Source organism: Anabrus simplex, chromosome 3 (genome assembly GCF_040414725.1).
Source record: "Anabrus simplex isolate iqAnaSimp1 chromosome 3, ASM4041472v1, whole genome shotgun sequence".
Lineage (NCBI taxonomy): Eukaryota > Metazoa > Arthropoda > Insecta > Orthoptera > Tettigoniidae > Anabrus > Anabrus simplex.
In genome coordinates this window covers 449,868,306-449,886,683 of record NC_090267.1, presented here as the reverse complement: position 1 = coordinate 449,886,683, position 18,378 = coordinate 449,868,306, and the positions used below count along the sequence as shown (strand labels likewise).

Below are 18,378 nucleotides of genomic sequence, written 5' to 3'. Positions count from 1 at the left end.
AAACACGCCAACATGTTAAAAGTGTTAACCTCAATATTCTGAGTTAACATGCAAAGTCAATTGGAAGACACAATCACAATATACATGTCAATTGTAACATGTTAAATTTAACATGTTGGTGTTAAATGTTAATCAGTGGAGAGCGGCCTTAAGAACAACATCATTTTTAATACTTTTGCCTTACATTGACAGAGAAACACCCTACATTTGCTCAACACATGATCAAGAGTTCATGAGGAGCCATCTTCCATACTGTCAATAATTTAATGGAAAATTCTCTCTTCTGTCTCGCAATGACACGATATCTCCCTATTACTTATTTCTATATCACTTCCCAAAAACATGTTACAGTTTAAGAATCAAAACCGAATAAGGGCTTCTTCATATGAGAAAGATGACCTATTTTATGAAAGCAATGTAGACACCATACTTTAAAGGAACGGCCTTCGAATAATAATAATAATAATACATCCCATAAATACAGTAGCATTACAGCATTGCATTTCCAAATTAAATACATGTCACTATAGAGAAATGGGTTCATAGTCACATGTGCAGAAATCATTGAGTATTTTTGAAACCTGTTTCTGCCTTAGAGTACATATATATCCCCTTTCATTTTTCACTAAAATTCATATGCCTGCCAATTATGTTTGCCATCTTGTTATTCTTAGCTGAATTCTTTGCTAAACTTAATTTCTCCTAACTTCCACAACCATTCCTAACTCTGTTTCTTTCCAACCTGTACCTCTTTCTTAGTATGTTTATCTCTCTGTTATAATATAGCCAGAAGACTGTACAATTTCTTGTCTTGTGTGACCCTGTTATTAAGCCTCTTTAGTACCAGTCCTACATCCATTATCACAGCCTTATGGTCACCTATTCCTTCAATTACCTCAGTTTTATCAACAATTTCCCATGGTTTAACCAAGAATACATCTAGTAAGTTATTGAGACGAGTCGGTTCTTGTACTACTTGTGTAAATCCTCCCTCCCAAATTAACTTATTTGCCAGTTTCTGTTCATGGGCTTCACTTGTAGCTCCATTCCATTCAACCTCAGGCAAGTTTAGACCTCCCCCAATTATTACCACATCATTATTATTGTTTTTATGAATATAATCTATTATTTTCTCAAATATTTCCATGTCTCTTTCCTCTCTTCCTGGCCTGTATGTTCCTATAATTCCCACCTCCTTCATATTATCACAAATTAATTTTATCCCTAATATTTCATCCCTTTCATCGGTAAACCATTCATGTGAACAATATGTTTCCTTCACCAGAATAAACACCCCCGCCTCCCTTTTTATCTCCTCGGTCTCTACGATAGACTCTGTACCCTTCTGGAAATACTTCTCTATTACCCACCCCTTCTCTCAACCACGATTCCACTCCTATCACCACATCAGTCTCATAAGATTCCATCAATGTACCGAATTTTAATTGTTTATTTACTACACTCTGACAGTTTACCAAGAGCAATCTCAGACCCCCTTCCTCCCTAAAAATTGACTGTTGCAATTGGGTAACTTGAAATTCCTTACTTTCCTGAGTTTCATTTACTAGTTGGCTGAGCCAGCTTGAAGTACAGCTGGCTCTGTCTACTAGTTTTCCTGGTCAGTATTATAACTCAAGGGAGTTGCCTTTTTTACAGTACATATCTTATGATTAATAAAATCTAGAACAATATTTGCTATCTTTCATTTACCTGAATTGTTTAGATGAAGGCCATGCTTTGTGTAACAGTGTCTCTCGAAACTGCTGCTATCAATTACCTGTGTATTACGAAAATGTTTACAAATTTTAACCATATCTGTATTAACTTTGTCCACTTCAATGTTCACACACGAGTCTCTAATCAAATCATGCCTGTGGGGCACGTTCACTACAAAGATGTTAGTGTGAGTCAGCTTACCTAGTGTACATTTAAGTTCAGAAATAACATTCTTAGCGTCGTTGTGAGCTACGTCGTTCGTCCCGCCGATGATCACTACTGCATCACGACTTCCGAGATTTCTTGCCGCCTGCTCCGTGTTTTCCAATACCTTCTTCATTGGGGCCCCAGGATAGATGACTGCCGATGCTGCAATATCTTCATTGACCATTTTCTCCGCAATTCCCCTCGCCTGGCTATCACCAAATATAAGAATGTTCGATACTTTCGCCGGTGCACTGTGTGGGATTTTAGGCCTAACTTTGCCGCTTCTCGTAACGGATTTTGCACCATACATTTGACTGCTTCCTATACGGATACCTTGCGTATCGCTTACTTCCCTCAGGGATGAAAATCTATTTTTGGTGTCAATTACAAAGTTGTCCTTATTAAACTGTACACTTTTCCTCCTATAATCTGAAGCAACTTGACACCACGCGCTAGAATTCTCGGAGCCACCTGTGTTCTGAGTGTTTACTGGTACCGGTACCAGATCCTTTTCATATTCCCAACTCTTTTCCACTAATTGCCTCATGCTGAAGACCGAGTGTCAACTGTAGATCTTTCACTTCAAACATCAATTAATCAACATTGATCTGCATTAACAGCAGTTGCCCATGTAGCAGATTCCCTATCTGTTGTTTCCCTTGCCTTTTCTTAAATGATTGCAAAGAATTTGGAAATTTATTGAACATCTCCCTTAGTAAATTATTCCAATCCTTAACTCCCCTTCCTATAAACAAATATTTTCCCCAATCTGCCTTTTTAAATTCCAACTTTATCTTCATATTGTGATCTTTCTTACTTTTAAAAACACCATTGAAACTTATTCGTCTACAAATGTCATGCCACGCCATCTCTCCACTAACAACTCAGAACATACCACTTAGTCGAGCAGTTCACCTCCTTTCTCCCAAGTCTTCCCAGCCCAAACTTCGGAACATTTTTGTAATGCTACTCTTTAATAATACTTACAAGTATTGTAAAGGTGGACCTTTTAATGTTAATATCTTTAAACTGTTCAGAGTTGACAGTATGAAATAAACATGTCATACATTACTTGTAATGCTACTCTTTTGTCGAAAATCTTCCAGAACAAATCGAGCTGCTTTCCTTTGGATTTTTTCCACTTCAAAAGCCATACTGTTTCTCTTGCAACTTTCCTTCTATGTTTCTTCTAATTCTCATCTCTAATATTCTTTCTGTATTTTTGTCTCTTGTGATAAGAGTTATATGACACCATACTTTAGAGAAACGGCCTTCGAATAATAATACATCCCATAAATACAGTAGCATTATAGCATTGCATATAAGTTATAGTTATCACACTCTTGTTTGTCTCCATTCTTAAAGACTGGTATTATTATTATTATTTGGGACTTACCTTAAATCACAATTCAGTTGTTGGATAAGTGAAGGGAGTAATGTTGATACACTTCGGGCTAAATTCAAAGGAATCATTTGGGAAGGAGAGAAGAGATTTGTACCTGTTAAGAAGGGTAAAATGACCTCAGACCCTGTTTATTATACAAGGGAAATAATAAAATTAAGAAGAAAATGTAGAATAGTAAACAGGAAAATCAAAGAAGGTAGGGAGAGTAGAGAAAGTAGAAAACAGCTAATGAGGGAACTGAATAGAGTAAAAAAGGAAGCAAAAGAGAATTATATGAATGGCATTCTTCAAGAGCGTAATGGAAATGGAAAAAGCTGTATTCATATATCAGGAATCAAAAAGGAAAAGGAATCCAAATTCCTACAATGGTGGGAGAAGGGGGTGAACACTATTTAACAGATACTGAGAAAGCAAACCTCTTTAGTAGGGAATTTAGAGATTCAGTAGATGATTGTTAGGAGTTGGACACCGAAACAGAAGTTACAGAGGGACAGACACAGAGGGAAACAAGAAGCTTCTCGTTCACAAATGAAGGTATTTTCAGAGAAATCCAACTGCTTCAGCAAGGAAAAGCAGCAGGAAGTGATCAAATTACTGGGGAGGTGATGAAGACAATGGGGTGGTACATAGTGCCTTATTTAAGATTTCTCTTTGACTATGTCATAAATAATAGTGTAATACCGAAGGAATGGAAGGAATCTATAATAATACCAATTTATAAAGGAAAGGGTGATAAAAGGAAACCAGAGAACTACAGACCAATCAGCCTGACCAGTATAGTTTGTAAAATACTGGAGAGTTTAATATCAAAGTACATTAGAGGGATATGTGATGATAAAAATTGGTTCATGAGGAGCCAGTATGGATTTAGAAAGAAATTTTCTTGTGAGGCACAACTGGTGGGATTTCAGCAGGACATATCAGATCAATTGGATTCAGGAGGCCAGTTAGATTGCATAGCCATAAATCTTTCCAAAGCCTTTGATAGAGTGGAACATGGAATATTATTAAAGAAATTGGAGGGAATAGGATTGGACGTAAGGGTTACACGTTGGGTAAAAACATTTCTAAATTCAAGGGTTTAGAAAGTCAAAGTAGGAATTAACGTATCGCAGGAAGAGAAAGTTTGGAAGGGAATTGCACAGGGTAGTATAATCGGTCCGTTACTTTTCTTAATATACGTAAATGATTTAGGGAACAATATAACATCAAAAATAAGATTGTATGCAGATGACATAATTGTTTACAGGGAAATAAATACCATTGAGGATTGTTCAGAATTACAAAGGGACCTTGAAAGTATCCAACAATGGGTTGAAGAGAATAACATGAAGCTTAATGGAGGCAAATCAACTGTTACAACATTTACAAACAGGAGTTTTAAAACTGAATTTGAATATACTTTGGATGGGGTAGTTATCCCAAGAGATGGCAAGTGCAAATACTTAGGTGTAAGATTTGAAAGTAATTTGCATTGGAAGGGTCATGTGGATGACATTGTTGGGAAAGCATACAGATCGTCACATGTCATAATGAGGCTACTTAAAGGATGCAACAAAGAATTAAAAGAGAAAAGTTACTTAAGTATGGTTCGTCCATTATTGGAATATGCAAACAGTGTTTGGGATCTTCACCAAGAATACCTAATAAAAGAAATAGATAGTGTGCAGAGGAAAGCAGCAAGATTTGTAACAGGGGATTTCAGGAGAAAGAGTAGTGTATCAGAAATGTTAAAGAAACTAGGGTGGGAAACTTTAAGTAAGAGAAGGGAGATAACTAGACTTATAGGTTTATATAGAGCCTATACAGGAGAAGCAGCATGGGGAGATATCCGTGAGAGGCTTCAGTTGGAAAATAATTATATTGGCAGGACTGACCACAAATATAAAATTAGAAGGAATTTTAGCAGAAGCGATTGGGGTAAATTTTCATTCATTGGGAAGGGTGTGAAGGAGTGGAACAGTTTACCAGGGGTAGTGTTTGATCCTTATCCAAAATCTGTACAGATATTCAAAAAGAGAATAAACGGCAACAGAGAAAATAAATGAAATGTTAGAGGGCATTCGACCAGTGCAGGTTAATGTAAATAAAGAATGTGTGTGAATAAATTAATTGCATCCCCTGGTCTAAGGAGTTTGGACAGCTAAAGTAGGGGACTGCCTGTAGGGGTGAAGTACAGTGGGGACTTCGAGGGCCCTGACCGCTACGGTAGCTGTGAAGGCCCTTCAGGAACTTTGAAAAGTGGTGGTAAAAGGGGCTCTGGTTAAGACGCAGCAGGTCGTTATGCTACTTAGGTTCCAGAATGGGTAAAGAAAAGAAAAAGTAAATAAATGCAATGTAAATTTTAATCTTATACCAGTTGTACAGTATCATTTGAAGTAATTCCACATACTGTATATCAGATGACTATATTTGTAAGTAGTACAGGAGATATTATAAGTGAAATTTTGTAAACAATGTAAATTTATTAAGGATGAGCTGTGTGTTTAATAGAAAAAATTGTTAGCGTAAATTATATAATATTGTAATATAGGAAAATTTTATTCTCTTGTTAATTTAATATTTAGTGCTTGACAATAATGTATTTTAGTGTACCATTTGCCACCGAGGTAAACACCTTATTTGCAAATAAAGTGATTTTGATTTGATTTGATTTTGATGACATTCATAGATCTAACAAAAGCATACAATAGTGTTCCTAGGGAGAAGGTGTGAGAAACCATGGTCAAAAAGAGACTGGGTACATAAACTGTAGAAAGGGTGCAAGTAATGTACAAAAACTGTGTAAGCAGGATACAGACTCCATTTGGAAAGACAGATTGGAGAGTTGCTATAGTAATGAAATGAAATGGCATATGGGTTTTAGTGCCGGGAGTGTCCAAGGACAAGTTTGGCTTGCTAGATGCAGGTCTTTTGATTTGACGCTCGTAGGCGACCTGTGCGTCGTGATGAGGATAAAATGATGATGGAGATGACACATACCCCCAAACCCCATGTCAGCGAAATTAACCAATTATGGTTAAAATTCCCGACCCTGCCGAGAATTGAACCCCGGACCCCTGTAACCAAAGGCCAGCATGCTAACCATTTAGCCATGGAGCCAGACAGTTGCTATAGTAACCCCTGTGTATAAAGGAAAGGGTGATAAACATAAAGCAGATACATGCCAGTCAGCTTTTGTCACATGTTGCATGTATGCTTTGAGGAAGCATTCTTTATATTATACATGTTGTGAAATTACTAACTGGTTAGCTGCCTCTGTGGATCAGCGGTAGAGTGTCGGCCTCCGGATCCCAAGATAGCGGGTTCAAACCCGGCAGAGGTAGTCGGATTTTTGAAGGGCGGAAAAAAGTCCATTCGACACTCCATGTCGTACGATGTTGGCATGTAAAAGATCACTGGTGACACATTTGGTGTTTACCCGACAAAATTCATTAAATCTCAGCCATAGACGCCCAAGAGAGTTTCGGTTTACTCGGTCTGCCACCTAGTGGGGGCCTAGAGTAAAACGGAACATGGAAATTGACGAGCAGGCAGCCAGATGGCGTCAAATTGAAATTACTGCACACGGTAGCTGAGGCCATACGATTATTATTATTACTAGCTGGTTTTTTGATAGAAGGCAGTTCGGGTTTAGGAAAAGTTATTCCACTGAGTCTCATCTTGTAGGATTCCAGCAAGATATAGCAGACTTTTGGTAAGATATGTAAATCATGAGAGATACCGGTACCAATTATCTTTTTCATATGATATACACATGCATGGGCCTATAATTTGTACTAAATTTAAAATGAAAATAGGCGTCCTCCATTTCAAGTTAAAATTATTGTATGAATTTAGCCTAGGAGGTGAACATTTATTATGGCCTGATTAAAATGTATGAGAACTAAAATCCATGTGCCGCTCATTCTTGCTAGCAAACATGTCTATCTTTTTTTTGTTAAAATTAACAAAGGCCTTTTCACAAGATAACATACATAAAGCTGTCAATCTTTCTCCTCTCACTGCTTCACTTTCAGATTAGAATCATACAGAAATGCGCTTTTTACACCCCAGACACTTTTCTTCAGCTCTGCTTTAAATTCCCATTGGGTCCCTTTCCACACAATAGGTCACAAATGATAATGTACTGTAGAAAACGGACACCTGAGAAGAGCACCTCCTGAATTCGTAAAGTAAAACACGTTAGAAAGCCTTTGAATCACACTGCTGTGACAACAAGGCTCTGTCACACACTTGACTTCCCAGGCCCAGGGTCTACAGACAAGGGTGCATGTGCATCAACACTTTCTCGTCAGACCAGAGTGGCCAGACAGTGGACCTGCGGGACAGTCATTTGAGTGTGAACTGTTGCAGAGAAAAGTTGTTACTGAAGTTTTTTCTGCTGTTTAACAATGTTGTATACATTTTAACTACAAATGAGTATTTTCTTTTCTTTTTATGAATCTAGGGAGTGCCATGTCACCTTGTCAATGTCCCTAAAACTGCCCAGGGTATCGTTGTCCTATTATTCATCCGGAATGTGTACAATTGTTTATCATGTTAGAGAATTTTCTATGACTTTCAAGTCTAAACTTTTGTTATATAGTACCTTGCACATTTTATAACCTTCAGATACCTTCTCAAAAAATCAACACATTGATTGAATAGCATTCTTCTTCTTCTTCTTCTTCTTCTTCTTCTTCTTCTTCTTCTTCTTCTTCTTATTCTTCTTCTTCTTCTTCTTCTTCTTCTTCTTCTTCTTCTTCTTCTTCTTCTTCTTCTTCTTCTTCTTCTTCTTCTTGACTGTATCTCTTTTTCCGCAACTACTAACAAATCCATATTTATCAGAATAATTTCTTTTACAGATCTTATTGATGTCCGAGTGGCAAACATCAATGACGCTTTCACATTTAATCTGTACTCCAATGTATGCCGCAGTCTATTTGAGAAGCATAAGTTACATTTTGCTTTTCTCTTGTGTGCGAGAATTCAGATGGATGAAGGCAAAATTGATTTCCATGAATGGCATCATCTCCTGGCAGGTGGATCTCCACCTAAAGTAAGTGGAAACTCAATTCATTTTATTCTAAAGTGGAGATTGCTTAGGTATCTATCAACCCAACTGTCAGATCTGTAAAAACAATTAAACTTGTACAATTTAAAGCAAAATTCCTTCCTGGAGTTATGGACCTAAAGTAGTTTGATAAATAGGAATAATATCACATAGAGTGGAGCAGTTTGGCAATGATATGACAGAGGACATGATTCCATCTACTGAATCTACCTGGATGAAGTGATCTTCTTGATGTTTTATTTTACTTTTAGTAACTTTTAACATATGGTCTGCTGTTTCGATTAAAATGTGATGCAGGCCATCCATACTATTTTCTGACATCATATGGTAACATTCAGTGATCAGAAGAGCACAAGGAAAAAGTAATTGTGATGAATTACAGTTACTTTAGAAATATTTTACTCAATTACAATTATAAATTACTTTTCATTTTTTAATTTTTACTTGCCTTTAGAAGTTGGTGAAGTTAGGACTCATAGTCCTCTCTTACACTTAACCACATCATTGTACAGAAAAAATTATGGAGAATATAAAATATTTAAAAAGAAAATCAATGGTTCATGGTGTGGGTAACTGTTGTCATGTCCTAGTTCGTGAACCATGGGCAACGGCTGAGTGGCCTAGTAAGTGGTCCTGAGAGACGGGATACCAGTTGCTATGGAATGGGAGTGGGCATCTCGGACATATTCTGAGTCATGGCCCTCCTTGTGCTCAGGCGGCTAGGACTATACTATTCACCGGTGGTCCATAACCCGTTAGAGGAGAGATCCTCACTTGGACTATGTGCAAGTAGGGTAGCATCCTGCTTCATGAATTTACCGAGCTCAGAACATTTTAAGCAAGCCTCGGGCCTATGGGAGTAATGGAGTCCCACTCCCATTTGACAGGCGAGGGACTCCTTGGAAACATCTTGGCGAACGAAATGGAATTCAATGGGGAGCTATCAATATTAATGGAGCTTATGGAAGAAAGAACGTAGAACTGGCTGAGTCAGCAAAGAAGATGCATCTGGTTGTGGTAAGAGTAAATGATACTCAGGTAAGGGGAGATAACGAGGAAGAGATCATAAAGTGCACTTAATGGGTAAAGGGAAGGGCAGAGTCTGGGGTAGGGTTCTTTATCGGGAATACCATTGCATGCAACATAGTTTCTGTTAGGCATGTAAATGAGCAAATGATGTGGGTAGATTTGTCAGTTGGAGGAATCAGGACTAGAATTGTCTCCGTGTATTCACCATGTGAGGGAGCAGATGAGGATGAAGTTGACAAGTTTTGTGACGGATTGAGTGACATCGTGGTCAGGGTCAACAGCAAGGATGGAATAGTGCTAATGGGCGATTTCAATGCAAGAGTTGGGAATAGAACTGAAGGATACGAAAAGGTGATTGGTAAATGTGAGGAAGATATGGAAGCTAATGGGAATGGGAAGCGTTTGCTGGACTTCTGTGCTAGTATAGGTTTAGCAGTTACGAATACATTCTTCAAGCATAAGGCTATTCACTGCTACACATGGGAAGCTAGGGGCACCAGATACATAATAGACTATATCTTAACCGACTTCGAATTCAGGAAATCTGTTAGGAATGTACGAGTTTTCCAGGGATTTTTCGATGATACAGACCACTATCTTATCTGTAGTGAACTAAATATCTCTAGGCCTAGGGTAGAGAAAGTAAAATCTGTCCGCAAACAAATAAGGGTAGAAAATCTCCAGGACGAGGAAATTAGACAGAAATACATGGATATGATTAGTGAGAAGTTTCGAACAGTAGACAGTAAACAGGTTCGGCATATAGAAAGTGAATGGGTAGCATTCAGGGATGCTGTAGTAGAAACATCAAGGGAATGTCTAGGAACAACTGTGTGTAAAGATGGGAAAAGGTAAACATCATGGTGGAATGATGAAGTGAGAGCAGCTCGTAAACGTAAAAAGAAGGCTTATCAGAAATGGCTCTAAACAAGGGCCGAGGCAGACAGGGATTTGTACATAGATGAAAGAAACAGAGCGAAACAAATAGTTGTTGAATCCAAAAAGAAGTTGTGGGAAGATTTTGGTAATAACCTGGAAAGGCTAGGTCAGGCAGCAGGGAAACTTTTCTGAACTGTAATAAAGAATCTTAGGAAGGGAGGGAAAAAGGAAATGAACAGTGTTTTGAGTAATTCAGTTGAACTCATAATAGATCCCAGGGAATCACTGGAGAGGTGGAGGGAATATTCTGAACATCTTCTCAATGTAAAAGGAAATCATCCCGGTGGTGTTTCAAACAGCCAAACTCATGGGGAGGAGGAAAATGATGTTGGTGAAATTATGCTTGAGGAAGTGGAAAGGATGGTAAATAAACTCCATTGTCATAAAGCAGCAGGAATAGATGAAATTAGACCTGAAATGGTGAAGTATAGTGGGAAGGCAGGGATGAAAGAGTAGTGTTGGTAAGGTACCTTCAGATTGGACAAAAGCAGTAATTGCACCTATCTATAAGCAAGGAACAGGAAGGATTGCAACAACTATCAAGGTATCTCATTGATTAGTATACCAGGCAAAGTATTCACTGGCATCTTGGAAGGTAGGGTGCGATCAGTCGTTGAGAGGAAGTTGGATGAAAACCAGTGTGGTTTCTGACCACAGAGATTTTCAGTATGCGCCAGGTAATTGAAAAATGCTACGAGAGGAATAGGCAGTTGTGTTTATGTTTCGTAGATCTAGAGAAAGCATATGACAGGGTACCGAAGGAAAAGATGTTCGCCATACTGGGGGACTATGGAATTAAATGTAGATTATTAAAATCAATCAAAGGCATTTATGTTGACAATTGGGCTTCATTGAGAATCGATGGTAGAATGAGTTATTGGTTCAGGGTACTTACAGGGGTTAGACAAGGCTGTAATCTTTCACCTTTGCTGTTCATAGTTTACATGGATCATCTGCCGAAAAGTATAAAATGGCAGGGAGGGATTCAGTTAGGTGGAAATGTAGTAAGCAGTCTGGCCTATGCTGACGACTTGGTCTTAATGGCAGATTGTGCTGAAAGCCTGCAGTCTAATATCTTGGAACTTGAAAATAGGTGTAATGAGCATGGTATGAAAATTAGCCTCTTGAAGACTAAATTGATGTCAGTAGGTAAGAAATTCAACATAACTGAATGTCAGATTGGTGATACAAAGCTAGAACAGGTTGATAATTTCAAGTATTTAGGTTGTGTGTTCTCCCAGGATGGTAATATAGGAAGCGAGATTGAATCAAGTTGTCCTAAAGCTAATGCAGTGAGCTTGCAGTTGCGATCAACAATATTCTGTAAGAAGACGAAACTGCATTGGTCTGTTTTCAGACCAACTTTGCTTTATGGGAGCGAAAGCTGGGTGGACTCAGGATATCTTATCAATAAGTTAGAAGTAACAGACATGAAGGTAGCGAGAATGATTGCTGGTACAAACAGGTGGGAACAATGGCAGAATGAGGAGATAAAGGCTAAGTTAGGAATGAACTCGATGGATGAGGCTGTACGCATAAACCGGCTTCGGTGGTAGGTTCATGTGAGGCGAATGGAGGAGGATAGGTTACCTAGGAGAATAATGGACTCTGTTATGTAGGGTAAGGGAAGTAGAGGTAGACCAAGGCGACAATGGTTAGATTCGGTTTCTAACAATTTAAAAATAAGAGGTATGGAACTAAATGAGGCCACAACACTACTTGCAAATCAAGGATTGTGGCAACATACAGTAAATTCACAGAGGCTTGCAGACTGAACGCTGGAAGGCTTAACAGTCTATAATGATAATGTATGTATGTATGTATGTATGTATGTATGTATGTATGTATGTATGTATGTATGTATGTATGTATGTATGTAAAGAAACTCATTTGTAATATAAATTAAAAATAAATGAAACATAATAATTATACCAATATGTACATATCATTATTCAAATAACAATCAAAATTAATGAAAATAAAGTTAATGAAAATTAGCAGGTAATCAGTAGAATTTCAATTACTCTTCTTTACAGAACTCTAGTCTTAAGGAAATTACTGACTTTTTTTCATGGGTCTGGAAAGGTACAAAGTTTCTCTTTGTACTTAAAGGTATTTGGTTATCCCATAGAAGAGACCTAACTTGGTGATAAAATTGTGCTCCTTTTTATATGAAGTGAAATACACAGTTCAAAAAAATTAAGAGAACATGTTTTGTAACATTTGGTATGTGAACATTTAATTTGATAGACGGGGTTCCAATGGTCGTACAGCATACCTTGAGACCTTAGCTACTTGAGGTATGTCAAATCAAAGTTATACTCCGTCTGTAGGTGTAGCCATGCATTAAACTGTCAGGTGACCCCTCAAAACAAAGTGAATAGCGGTGTGTTGTTGTAAGGTACACAGACTACTGCGCTCATTTCAGCACATTGTACTAAACCAGCATATCCCATGAGACATCTTAACGAGGTTCAAGTCGCAAGGGCCATCACTTTGATTCAGGAAGGATGGACTTTTCGTCGTGTAGCTGTGGATCTCAATGTCTCTCCATCAGTTATTCAAGGCTTGTGGAATCGCTACAGTGATACAGGGCAGTTCACAAGAAGGGTGGGACAAGGTCATGGACACATGAGAACCACACAGAATGACTGATATCTGACCATCTGTGCACTACGACGTCATTCAGCAACTGCCAGAGAACTGCAACAAGACCTCAGGAGGGTCACTGGAGTCACGGTGTCTGACCAGACAGTAAGGAACAGGTTAAGAGCAGTGTCCTTACAATCCAGACGTCCTGTTCGAGTGCCCCCATTTAACACAGCAGCATCGTGCAGCTCGCCTTCTGTTTTCCCGTACCCACGTCAACTTCGCCAATGGAGTCCTGTGTTGTTCACAGACGAGTCCACATTTCCCCTGACACAGCCTGATGGACGTCAATGAGGATGGAGACACCATAGTGAGCAGTACATGCCACATGTTGTCCAGGAAGGCAACAAGGTTCTGTGATATGTGGGGTGGCATCAGTATTGATGGCTGTATGGATCTTTGCTATTTGCTTTACATTGCACCGACACAGAGAGGTCTTATGGCGACGATGAGATAGGAAAGGCCTAGGAATTGGAAGGAAGCAGCCATTGCCTTAATTAAGGTACAGCCCCGGCATTTGCCTGGTGTGAAAATAGGAAACCACGGAAAACCATCCTCAGGGCTGCCGACAGTGAGGCTCGAACCCACTATCTCCCGATTACTGGATACTGGCCACACTTAAGCGACTGCAGCTATCAAGCTCATGATAATCTTACCGCTGCGGGGTACATTGAGCAGATACTGCTACAGCATGTGTTGGTTGCTGCGTACAGTGTTGGCCCTGAATTCATACTCATACATGACAATGCCAGGGCTAATGTAGCGTGTATCACCAGAGTTGTCTTGCAAGAACTGGACATTCAAGAGATGGAATGGCCAGCAGTGAGTCCCAACCTTAATCCCATTGAGCATGTGTGGGATAGGGTTGACAGAAGTGTTTGTGGCATCCTCTTCCACCACAGACTTTCCAAGACCAAAAACAGGCTCATATTGAAGAATGGGACCTGATACCGCAATGTGACCTCCGTTGACTTATATGGAGCATGCCGCATAGGTGCCAAGCTCTGATAAATGCTCGTGGAGGACATACACCATACTGAAGCTCTCCAGCTGTGATAATAATCCACCCTGGAGGACTGTTATCACTTTGTTTTTGCCCCTATTTGGACATTTCCATTTGTGTTATAAAAATGAATGTGAATCCATCGATGTTCTTTTGTATACTTCAACAGTAAAGAATAAAGGTTTAGTTGGTAATATACCTGGATGTGATGTATTGTTTTGTGGAGCATGGCATATGTTCAAAACAAAAACATTGTCCCCTTATTTTTTTGAACTGTGTATATTCAGTAACTGGGGCAGGAATTAGGGGAATATAAGCCATTGAAATGTGGTGTTAGTGAAAAATACTAATATTGAGTTAAATAGATAAGATGAAAAAAGAGATACTGAATACAATTAGTCGTACAAAATGAATTTAAGGAAAAATTACAAAAATCAGAGATATGTTTATGAGACTCATATTTAAACATTTAAAATTCATTTGTAGTGTTTAGAGAGAAGTAAATGGAGGAGATTGAAGTATTACATGCTTGTTGATATCTTACCTGCAAGACCTCCACTTTTACATCAAATCCCAGCCACAGAAATGTAACTTTAAAATAATTGTATGGGGTAAGAATGACGAGGCAAAGCCAGAACAATATGAAAAAAACTAACAGATAAGAGAAGAAATAGACTGCATTTCTTCTTCTTTGCCTTAGTCTTCTCGTGCAGGTGCAGGTTCTGAATGCAGTTTGGGCTACCTTCTTTAGCCGATTCCACCCTTGAATGGGTTGCACTTGCCCATAATTTTCATTCAACTTACTTTCAAACAAATCTATCCATATAGTTGCTATCGTTCAAGCCTGACATCTGTTTCAGAATAGACCATTCCTGTCATGGAGAACAGACTCCTTTCATAGCTGTCCATTCTGAGTCAGATTCTACATGAAACTGATATCTGCCATTAATTTAGAACAGATACCATTTATCCTTCATTAATCCCAAGTACTGAGCTGCCTCCTTTGAGCTACGCTGTACCAAAGTCTGCGTTCTCCACCTTTGTTGCTGTTGAGGTCTTCACCATACTTTAGTCAGGGTCCCTCACAAGGTACTACTAGTTGGGCCAGCTGGATCAAGGTTTTCTTAAAGAGATGTTTCTCCTCTATCACTTGCCCTTTTACCTGGCTTGTGAGAGGCAGATCCTGGCCTGTCATACAGCGGGCCAATGTTGTCAGAGTTAAGAAATAGAATTGGAAGGGTTAGCAAAGATTAGGATGAAGTGGAGAACTGCATCAGACCATTCTATACATGTGTGAACCATACTGTTGGTTCTATTTTCCCTTTTATTCATCTAATGATCAATCACAAAAATATTAACAGAGCACAAGTATTTTGTCTAGATCAGCTTATTCCCTCTCCACATTTTTAAATTTTTATTTCATGTGGCTATTTCTAGCCGAGTGCAGCCCTTGTAAGGCAGACCCTCCGATGAGGGTGGGCAGCATCTGCCATGTGTAGGAAACTGTGTGTTATTGTGGTGGAGGATAGTGTTATGTGTGGTGTGTGAATTGCAGGAATGTTGGGGACAGCACAAACACCCAGTCCCCGGGCCACTGGAATTAACCAATGAAGGTTAAAATCCCCGACCCGGCTGGGAATCGAACCCGGGACCCTCAGCCAACGAGTCGGACTCCCTCTCCACTGAAAGTTAGTATACTGATACTACACTCCCTCATGAGTATGAGCTGGCAAGTAGATCATGTAAAAGATGATTATTATTTAACCATTTTCAAATTCGCACGCGGCTGTGAGCTTGCATCCGGGAGATAGTGGGTTTGAATCCCACTGTCGGCAGCCCTGAAGATAGTTTTCCGTGGTTTCCCATTTTCACACAAGGCAAATGCTGGGGCTGTACCTTAATTAAGACCATGGCCACTTCCTTCCAACTCCTAGGCCTTTCCTATCCCATCATCACCATAAGACCTGTCTGTGTCGGTGCGACATAAAGCCACTAGCAAAAAAAAAATATTTCAAATTCCATTCATAGGGTCATGCAGCTGTGAGCTTGCATTCGAGAGATAGTGTGTTCAAATCCAGTCGTAGGCAGCCCTGAATGTGGTTTTCCGCGGTTTCTCATTTTCACACCAGGCACACCAGCCATGGCCGCTACCTTCCCAATCCTAGCTCTTTCCCATCCTTTCATCACCAAAAACCTTTTATGTATTAGTGCAACGTTAAACAAATAGAAAAAATTCCATTTATTCCATTTCATCACTTTCCTTAATACAAATAGATCCATTATACACTAGCCCCAAAAAGTTTAAACTCCCATTAGGAAAACTCCACTTTTTGTTAATTATCAGGCAGCAGGTTAGTGATATTTCAAATGACAAATTTTTAATCAATCAATCAATCAATCAATCAATCAATCAATCAATACTGATCTGCATTTAGGGCATTTTCCTAGCCTTTTCCTAAATGATTTCAAAGAAATTGGAATTTTATTGAAAATCTCCCTTGGTAAGTTATTCCAATCCCTAACTCCCCTTCCTATAAATGAATATTTGCCCCAGTTTGTCCTCTTGAATTCCAACTTTATCTTCATATTGTGATCTTTCCTACTTTTATAAACACCACTCAAACTTATTCGTCTACTAATGTCATTCCACGCCATCTCTCCGCTGACAGCTCGGAACATACCACTTACAAGTTATAAATCTCATTTTTCAACTGTATTGGAGTTCAGAGTAATAAATTATTATATTTATAATATATTTGAAGAACCACCTTTCCAATACACAAAATCCTTATGTTTAGGATGAAACCATTAAATCACAAATTGGACATGTTTCGCTCAATCTTAGTGAGCATCATCAGCAATAGAAAACCTAAAACATTGGTAGGTCAGGGCCCTGAGCCTGGTGTATATCACAAAAGAATGTCTAAAATATATTGGTAAAATGTATGAATTTAACACTTTAAAAATAATCAATAATAATAATAATAATAATAATAATAATAATAATAATAATAATCGTATGGCCTCAGCTACCGTGTGCAGACATTTCAATTTGACGCCATCTGGCTGTCTGCTCGTCAATTTCGACGTTCCGTTTTACTCTAGGCCTCCACTAGGTGGCAGACCGAGTAAACCGAAACTCTCTTGGGCGTCTATGGCTGAGATGTAATGAATAAGATTATTTATGTCTATTAAAACAAAAATTAATCATTCAAATTGTTTAAAATGTAAAACGGAATGGATGGCTTAAATGTTTAAAATAGTTTATGGTAATTAGATGTTCTTAAAAATCGTTGTCCAATATATCTACGTTCGATTGCACTAAACTGTTTATGATAAAACCAGTTTTTTATATCTGGGTGAGCTCTTATTATGAACTATGATGCTGTTTTTTTTAAAAAAACATGATGAGAAACGCCAAAAATCACACATAATGGTTGAAAAACGAAGTCCACTGGTAACAAATCGTCGTGTAGATCAGCGTAAATTAGCCCTTATGGGATTCCTTGCGCTGTAATTTCAGCCATTATTTTGTGCAGTAATGTGTTGATTGTTCTCCTAACGGAGAATTACTGATCTAGTATGTAAAATTAAATTGGATGTATCCTGTAAAAGAAGAAAAAAAGAGGGGGGGATATGAGTGTCATCTATTGGAAATTTAAGGAATGTAGCACTATAAGGAGATAATAACGGAAAGCGCTTACCCGTGTGTGAACTGGTCCCTTGGTTGTTTATTGAGGTTTGATGGTAACTGGCTTACTGCTGCGTGTGTTGTACGAATGCAGACGGGGAAGGTAGCGGTAAGGGGAAGGGAGGCGGGGCATTACGCGAGTTGTCGGCCAATAGGGAGGATGCAGAGGTAGGAAGCGTTGTGGGTGTGGCTACTGTTGCTGCTGTTGCTACGGGAGGATTGAAAGCATGTTTATAATGGAAAATCTTCATGAAATTATTGGCATTAATTCCGAATTTAGCAATTAATTTGGGGATTTGCTCAATTTTGGGGCTGTTAATGTCCGAGACTTCATTTAAATTACTATTTTTATTAAAGTATTGGTCCAAAGAAATGTAAACATTTTCATAACCGGTCATTAAACTGCTTTTATTTACGTATTTGAGTATTTGCATATCTTGATCGATAGTACTGAAATTATGCCCTGTGTCCCTCATATGAATACTCATAGCGGAATGCTTTCTGTGTTTCAGGGCATTATAATGTTCTAAATACCTTATTCTAAAACTGCGGCCAGTTTGCCCTATATAAGAAAAATTGCACTGTGTGCATTTAAGTCTATATATTCCCGAGTTTGAGAATTTGTCGTAAATTGTATTGACGGAATTGGAATTGAAAAAGATATTACGGTTGGTGTTACAGGT

The 18,378-nt window shown here is 38.6% G+C and overlaps 1 protein-coding gene across 1 annotated transcript in view; it reads left to right on the top strand.

The window, feature by feature from the left end:
- Positions 1-18,378, top strand: part of LOC136866853 (dynein axonemal heavy chain 1) — a 1,878,455-nt gene that overhangs the window by 1,711,926 nt on the left and 148,151 nt on the right. The window contains exon 28 of the mRNA XM_068226864.1: positions 8,176-8,369. Within this exon, the coding sequence (XP_068082965.1) occupies positions 8,176-8,369 (194 nt within the window). The remainder of the gene's footprint in view (positions 1-8,175; positions 8,370-18,378) is intronic.